General features: G+C 26.6%; 1 protein-coding gene across 1 annotated transcript; it reads right to left on the bottom strand.

Annotated features, from left to right (window-relative positions):
- Positions 1–2,521: 2,521 nt before the first annotated feature.
- LOC101514250 (uncharacterized) lies at positions 2,522–8,106 on the bottom strand. The gene is made up of 9 exons (XM_027330931.2): positions 7,885–8,106; positions 4,135–4,232; positions 3,954–4,038; positions 3,774–3,860; positions 3,599–3,685; positions 3,369–3,506; positions 3,149–3,270; positions 2,981–3,053; positions 2,522–2,873 (listed from the first exon to the last, which is right to left on the bottom strand). The coding sequence occupies exons 2-9, from the start codon at positions 4,197–4,199 to the stop codon at positions 2,754–2,756; spliced, it is 777 nt and encodes a 258-aa protein (XP_027186732.1). The 5' UTR covers positions 4,200–4,232; positions 7,885–8,106; the 3' UTR covers positions 2,522–2,753.
- Positions 8,107–8,980: the final 874 nt, after the last annotated feature.

Raw genomic sequence — 8,980 nt, forward strand, 5'->3', positions numbered from 1 at the left:
CTTCTTTGAAATAGCTTTTTGACTTTTAATGGTTTAGCATTTAAAGCATTTTTGTCCTTTCTTTGACATTTCTTCATTGATCTTGGATGGTACATTATCTGTCTTGAGTCTTGAGTGTAGCTAGAGGAGGTTGGAGAAGATTTGAGTCGAATTGCAGACTGAAACAGAGAGGATGCAAGGCTGCTGTTGATGTGCAGAAAACGGAGAATGATTAACTTTCTTGGTTTTATCAGTTTGAACGTTCTTGAGCTTCAATAATCATTCTGGAGTTCCCGTTTTGAATGTTCTGTATTTCCTTTGTTCTTGTCTTGTCATATACCCAGTTTGATCAAGTTTTCTTGACATTTGAATTTTGGAGTTCTTAAGCCGTCATGACTTTTGTCCATGTTTGAACTCTTTGATCTTTGCGATCAAATATCCTTTTTGAGTCTGGATTATTTGTACTTGTTCCTTGCCATGTACTTGTTAGATATGAATGATTTCCTGAGCAGATTCTTTGTTAATGATGTAGATAAACTTTGAACAACATGCTGTGATAGATAGTTCGGTGAAGCTGAAGATCATTCTCTGTTTATGATGCAGAATGATCTTGTTGTTGTCTTTTCTTGTATTTGCTTGATTCTGCTCTTAATTAAAATCACTCAAGAACACAAGTTAAATTAACATAACATTTAGAATCATAATTAACATTCTTAATTAACCTTTGTTTATTTTCATCAAAACTTTAAAATAGAGAGTTTGTCTCAACATCACCAACAAACCTATTTCATTCTTCACAGTTCTAATAAATTAGATTGCATTCACAACCACCCACCCACAATCAAACCCAAGATTGTAAAACTCATTGCTTCACAAAACAACAACATCCATCTCTTTAGTCTTCACTCTATTTCTCTTCTCTCACTGTTCCCTTATTTTTTGTTTGTAAAAATCGTGTTTGAGTTGAGTGTTTTTTAAATCTTTGACTATTGTAAATTAGGGTTTCACATATTCTACTTATTCACTATTTTTTTTTGTAAAGATGTTTAAGTTGAGTTTTTTGTTTCCTCATTTCTTTTATGTAAAACGAGACAAAAGTGTTACATATATTGATTTTTACTGTCTTTTTTCTATGAAAATAGGGTTTCTTATTTTTTTCTTTCCTTTTTGTTGTTTTTTCCTTTTGTATTAGAGTTTTTTCCTATATGTTTTCATTTTTGTTCTATTATTTAGGTTTTCAAATCTTTCACATTTTTGTTTTGTATACTTTTATTTTTTTTTAGGTATCATATATAATAGCAACATCAAGTGGAAGCCACATGCGGGGGAATAATTATCAAATTATTAATAAAAACAAAATTTGAGACATTAAAAAGTAAAAAAAAAAAAAAAAAAGATGAAAAGTGTATATATGAAAAAACCTCGTTATGACCCTTTGAAGCTACAAAATAAAAAGGTGAATTGAGTCCACCAAAAGTTGAATACTTTGCAAGACATGGATTGAATTCCAAAAGCATATTTGCTTCAACAAAATCTCCATCTCTCGCCGCCGACACCAATCTCACGCCGGAAGTTGAACACTTATCATAGTATTTGGGCACATGTTTCTAACTTTTTAATTTGGTATTTTAAAAGCTATTTATGTCTTAGAAGAATATTTTTAGCTTGTTTCTAAACTTTGGGTCGAATTTGAATTATAATTTTATTATTTGTATTTTGACTCTTGTTCTCTTTGTAGGCCATAACTTGAGCTCTGGCTATCGGATTGACGCATACGAGCAGGTGTTGGAAAGCTAAAAATCAGAGCAACAACTTTTGTTTTGGAATAAAAGACCAATGCCGAACTTTACTGGGCCTAAATTACAGATTTTGTAATTTGGACTTTTATAATAATTTTAAGGAGCGGGTCATTTATTTTTTAAACCCTAAAGCCCAATATCGAATACTATATATTGGCAGTTTTGTTTCTTTTCTACAGACGGAGATATTAGGATTGAGATTGCTACAAGAAATAAATAGTTTTTATTTTAATTTCATAGAAGGCTAATTCTATATATTGACAGTTTTGTTTCTTTTATAAGATTAAATGTCGTCATATTTTAGTAGTATTCTTTTTATAAAACATCAGTTATATCTGCTAATTTTAACACGTTTATATGTAGGATGAGTTTCAACTTGTCCTTTTTAGAAATATCAGCAAGCATAATCTACTTGAAAATAGGGTATATAAATATCTTATTGAAATGGGAGTCGTGGTTTATTTCGAATGCAATTTTATTGTAGATTTTCATTTCTTTAGATGTTTTTTGCAAACATCTTTCATTTTACTATACATGATGAATTCGTTCGCTATGCCCAAGGCATGAAGTCAAAGGCATATGAAAAGAAGGAAATTGAATGTGTGAAAATAATTTTGTATCAAAGAAATCAAACATTCATTCATTTCTATTTGATTTTGATTGTGTCTGAATTAGCCATTCATTCATAATTATGTGTAGAATATTTAGAATTACGGTAGACTAATGGTTAACACAAGATCAAATATAAATAATAAAATGACTCTATATGCCAAAGACATGAAAACAAGTTATATCCAATAAGTTACCTTAAATATATTATAATAAGGTTGAAAAGACTTGGTTACATAGCCAAAGTCAAATACGAAGAAGAAAATAAGCCAATATAGATAAAGGGCTTAGCCAAAAAATAATGTAGTAGTTTCTAAATTATTTTGGTTACAAAATAGACACAAAAATTTTCAACAAGCCATCCATTCAAGAATTAATGAGTCGCCAATTTTCTTTTGCTTCAACTTCAATAGTGGTCTTCAGTTCATTGTACATTTCAAGTAGCAATCTAGTAGCTACTCTAATGCGGATGTTGTTCTCAAGCAACTATAAAAATAAATAATAAATGGTTTTAATAATTGGATGATGGACTAGTTGTTATTAACTAGAATAAATAAGTTTGTAAATTATTGCGAATGTTTTTTTTTTCAAACCTCTCCTTGAATATTGGGTGTGAAACACTCGCCCATATCAATCCACTTGATCAACCAGGCAGCGGCATTGTCACTTTGCATAAACAAACAACCGCAACTATTAGTTTACTTCTCTTCTTTTATTAAAATTACTATTAACTAAATTTACGAAAATATGGTTGACAATACCTATGGCCGACATTTGGTATGCCTTTAGCTTGCTCCAATGGCCAACAACTAAAATCAATAGAGCGCCCATCAAAAGTGGTTCCGTAATAAGGAAAGCGAACCATTCGATTCAAAGATTTGCTCTACATTTGAAATAACACAACAAAATTTAAATATTATAGCATAATTAATTGAACACAATAATTTGACATGAATATTATTTGCAATGAGGATAACTAACCAAAATACTCATAGTTGTACTTCTACATTCAATATCCTCCATTGGGCAAAAAGAATCTAGATAATATTTCATTTGAAGTTCCAAAGATATCACCATTAGAAACCAATGACCAGTTTTTGTTTTGATAGGAACGTATATCTGTTCATAATTTAGATTGTACTCCATCAATCAAAACAAACTGTCAAATGAAAATTCATTAATTGAAAGATAAATTTTATTTGATAACTCACATATTTTAAATTTGAATTTGGTTCCATCCAATTGCGAAAGTAACGATCAATTAATTTGAAAGTTGACATTCCTGAAAAAACATCCTCCTACACAGAGATTTGAAAGTGACAATGATGTCAATATCTTGCATGCAATATAAAGTTAGTGAATATTTTATTGACACAAAATGCTAACCGCAAATGATGGTGGTAAATACCACACAGCTCCTCTATTATAGTTGTTTTGAATCCATGTGGATCTTCTACAAATCAATGTCATGATCTATGTTGTGTTAACAAAAATAAAATAAAATTAATTGTTTTAGTAAAAAAAACAACTTATAATAATTCCATAAATAAAAAATTTGTACAAGACCTTATCGTTGATAATCATTCCTGGAGCAAGTGTGTCAAAATCTGACCTATATCCTATAATTCCGTTGGAACTCACCAACGGTTCTCTGTTTATTGGTAAACACATATATGAATTAGCAATTTTTTACAATAAAGTTAAACATATAAAACACTAAGTTAAAAAAAAAATAAATCTAACTTACTCTTTATCTTTATTAGGATGATACACATAAGCAATGATTTGTGCTTCAACGAGATCTAGTTGCATGTCAGAAGTGACATGAAAGTTCCATTGTATGCCCTACAACAATAACCAATTCAAAATGTCAACTCCATAGGAACAAAAAAATAACAATAGAATTTTTTTAAATAATAGTTTGAAAATTTAACCTTAGGTAGCATATTGGTTTGTTTCTCATCATCCGTTGCACTACGATCAACTAATTTCTTCCCCTTTGATGATGTAGAGTTGATGTTCATCTTTTTTGTTACTCTAAGAGAAGGTGAAGGGAAAAAAGAATGAAGGTTCACTTTCCTTTCTTTTATATTCTTTTCTTCTGTGTTTTGTGTTCTTGTATTCCTTTGACTTTGTTGTATTGTTTCTTACTGTTTTCTTTTAGTTTTTTTATTTCATTTTTTATAAACATTTTTTTTTGTTAGTATGTACTATTTCGTTGGTTACTAATTTGATGAATAAAATTGATATTTAATCAATTGATTTTTAAAATTGGTAATTTATAAAAAGAAATAAAGTGAATTCAAGGTCAAGTAATTTATTGAGTAAATATATATATATATATATATATATATACATATATGATGACTCTTCATCATATTCATATTTTTCATTGTTTTTAGTCTTATTTTTAAAATATATCTCTTATTAATACTATTAATTTGTTTTGTAATATGAAAAGTCAAATTTAACATATTTAAGTACCAAAATTATTATAGAAACATTAATTCGTAAAATGAATATATTAATTACCCTATTAAATTTTCTTAATAAGATTGAAAAATATAATTGGTGCAAATTTATCATGTATGCAGTTGTAATCTTTAAAGTTAAGTCAACATATATTTTCAAAACAACTGCAGACACGTTTAAAATATTATAAAAAGTTTATCTAAAAAAAAATTAATTTAAAATTGATTTATAAATTCATAAATTTGTTACTTTTATCTTGAGTTTTTTCCATTTAAAAAAAAATCATATTTAATTCATCACAAGTTAAAACATCTAAATTTTTGTGAAGGTTATATAATATTTAAAATATACTCGCAAAAAATCATTTAAAATTTTTAAAGATGAAGAATAATTAATCATATTTGATTTTAGTAAGGAATATTTTTGTTTGGTTGATAATTTTGTGAGTATTAAAAGTTGTATTTAGTTTTTAAAATGATTAAAATTGAAAAGTTGAATTTTAATAAAAATTATAAATATATTTAATACATAAATATATGTGTGTATCTATGAAATATCTCAAAAACATTTAATAAATATTTTAAAAATAATATTTACAATATGCATATCGGAGTATCGATATTAGCCCAATTTTGATGTATTTGAGCTTCAAATAAGTGTATGCATGATATATGTTAGATTCAAAGCAATGTTAAAAATTTAAATTTAAAGTTAAAAAACACGATGTCTAATATAAATATAGTAATTTACAAGATAAATAATTATTATTTTTACAAAAAAAATATGTTATTTAACTTAATACATTAATTTTGACGTTAAACTCTTTAAATTGAAAAACTGTAAACTTTATTTTTTTTCTTTTTTAGAATTGAGATATGAGTCAATTTGCGTTGAGATGGTGAAATTACACTAACTTGAAGTTCAAATCCAATAATATGTGGCCACAATAATCTTTCAACTCTAAATAATTAAGTACTAGTACTAAATAACATGTTCATATATTTATTTTTCAATTATAAACAATTATATTTAAATATATGTTAATCTTAATTTTAATTTTTTAAGTGGTTTAATTCATATATATATATATATAATAGTTTTTGTATTATTAATAAATTATAACTGTCAAATTTTAAAAATATTTCTTTTAATAATAAATAATTCAAAAGTCACATAAATAATATATTATGATATAGTGACAGTGAAAAATAAATTAGTTTTAAAATTATTTCTTTGTATAACAAAAAATGCAAAGATCTATGATATATACAATGAAAAAATGATACTGTATACCAATTAAAGAGGAATATAGCGCAGCTTGGTACCGGGTTTGTTTTGGGTACAAAATGTCACAGGTTCAAATTCTGCATAAATGAATTCAAATATTATTCATTTTCTTTTGTCTTTTATGAAAGATATCAATTTTAACTTTGACCAAACTTGAACTTTTTTTTTTAAATACAGTAATAATACTCGAACACATCCATGTTATCAAGATGCATTTTTCAACATTGTATTTAATTTTTGATTAGTTTTTTGGTATGTGTGGTTTTTGTTATTTATTTTATGTACATATTTTATTATAGATTAAAATTTCTAATATGAAGATAAACGTACATTTACATTTAATTTATTATTCCAAAAATATTTTTAAATTAATTTATTAATATTGTGAAAAGATGACCAGTATACTTAAGAAGGTATGTTAATACACAAATATATTTCATATTTTATATAAAATAAAATAAAATGTATTTAACTACTATTTTTAATAATAAATGTAAAATAAATATTTTTACTTATAATTTATTTTATTTTGAATAGTGCATAATGTGAAGGGAGTTTTTAAAACATATTCAATTTTTTTTTTAATAGCTATAATAATCTAACGAGATTAAAAAACATAATATATTACTTAATTATATAGTTGCGATGTTTTGGTTTAATGAAGTGGATTTGAGTTCAGAACCTTGTATAAGTGTTCCTTCACCAATTAGTATGACTATAAATAAAGTCACTTCATAATCTAATATACTTTCATAATTGTATGAGACTAATTTATTTTTATATTATTATTTATTTTCTTTAGTGTATGAGAATAATTAAAATAATTTTATTTTATAAAATATTATTGATTGTTATATTTGATGTAAATTTATAATTTATGTCAAAGAAACAAATCAAATTTAAGACTTACTGCATCATCGTCAATTTAATATTTTTTATTTAATATTTACGACATTCGAGGTAACTTAAATATGGAGGAGGCACGTCGATTATTTTCTGATATATTAGCATACTGAATATACTTTTGGTATAGAATTAGCACACTGAATATGTTTTATTCCCTTTTAAGTCAACAAAAACATCAATAGAAAATATTACTACCATTTTAATTCATATTTAAATACTCAATCATTCTTTCAAAAAACAATATTCGATCATCCTTGTTAAATATTTTACATGCAAAAACCACATGACCATCCATTTGTTTGGTGGCGGAACTTAACTAAAAATCTGACATAAAAATACAACAAAAAAAAACTCAAACAAAAATGCCACAAAACTCAAACACTTTATACTTAACAAAAAAATTCAAATCCTTATATGCAACAAAAAAACTCAAACATAGACATAAAATCAAACACCTTGTGTACAATACAAAAACTCTATAAAAAAATAAGCACTAACATTTAATTGAAATTCTAAATTAAAATTACAAACTCCAAATCAAAGCTCCAAAGTCAATACTAACAAAATAAGCTTTACATTTCATGCTATCTGAACAACATAAACAAAAAGTAGAATTCCACAAAATATTGGGTACTGTCGTATAAATTAAATTCTTAGGATAGGTAAAACTCAACAAAATAAAGAACTCAAAACTAACACAGGAGCGACGAACTATCAAAACTAACTAACAGAGGAGAGACGATTCAAACTAACAGAATTCCAAATCAAAACTAACTAACAGAAATCAGCACTAACTAATAAAAATCAGCACTAACAAAATAGAAATCCGAACCTTTTGAACAAAACAGCAACGCGATCTTGAGACAGATGAGGTTGCGGCGAACAGAGAGCGACGAACGGCCACAGAGGCGGCCGCAAGGAGTAGAGGAGCGATCTGGAGGCCGCAGCAGCCGCGCGTTTGTCGTGAATCTGATTTGTAGGAGGGAGGGAGGAGCTGGAAGAGAGAGGAAGAAAGAGAAAACTGAATTAGGGTTAGGTATTGGTGTAACTTTTTAGTTTTAATAAGGACATTTTAGTCATTTTACCTATACTCATTAATGTTGTTTTTCATCTTTTAATTTTTTTATTTAAGTAGTTCTTGGTTACCCATCAGAAGCGCGGGTAGATGAAATAAGGTCTTGTAAAAAAAGGCAGATGCAATAAGGTAAAATAAATACAAAATTTAAATTGCTAAATAAATAAATAAATATGACTCAAAAATAAATAAATAAATAAATATACAAAATAATGTGGCTTTAAGTAAATTGATTGTTGGGTATTATGTTGAACCAAAACAAAAACAAAAACAAAAAAATTATGTTATCTTGTAACTAAATAACTAGATTTAAGTGATTAATAAACTTTCAATTAAAAATGAATCGTACAGGAGAACTTGAATTTAAATTTTAACTTAAATAATTTGTTGTCGAATACAAAAACTCTAGATTATAAAGGACTAGCATGAAAGCTACTCAATTGTATAGATTTGATTGCTAATTAAGGTGGTTGGAAGCTAGTCAATTCTATAGAAAAAATTTCAAAGGACATAATTTAATTTTCTTAAGCTTCATCTAAAGCCATAATTGGTTCAAATGCTTCACGAGCATTGAAAAGCAAAGAGAAATGTCCTCAATTAATATTCGTTAGAGACTGAGACATATAGTGAGAAGCCACAAAATATATAATTATGATAATTAAATTGCTCATAGTATATAGCTGGTTTGTCACACAAATTAGCTAATGTCAATGTTTTAATCTCGAACACTAATTAATTAATACGGTTGGGAGAAGTCATTAATCTGCCAAAAATCACCTTATTGTATTTTCAAGCTATTCTTAGTACTTTATTTTGACAAAAAATAAAAAATAAGTTAACTCATGATATGTTG

This window comes from Cicer arietinum, chromosome 8 (genome assembly GCF_000331145.2).
Source record: "Cicer arietinum cultivar CDC Frontier isolate Library 1 chromosome 8, Cicar.CDCFrontier_v2.0, whole genome shotgun sequence".
Lineage (NCBI taxonomy): Eukaryota > Viridiplantae > Streptophyta > Magnoliopsida > Fabales > Fabaceae > Cicer > Cicer arietinum.

Bases quoted from the DNA above. Each gene is read 5' to 3' on its own strand.
- LOC101514250 (XM_027330931.2), bottom strand. From the start codon at position 4,199: ATGCAACTAGATCTCGTTGAAGCACAAATCATTGCTTATGTGTATCAT. The intron at 3,686-3,773 runs GTTAGCATTTTG...ATCTCTGTGTAG, and splicing joins ATTTACCACCATCATTTGCG to GAGGATGTTTTTTCAGGAAT. The intron at 2,874-2,980 runs GTTTGAAAAAAA...TTATTTTTATAG, and splicing joins CACCCAATATTCAAGGAGAG to TTGCTTGAGAACAACATCCG.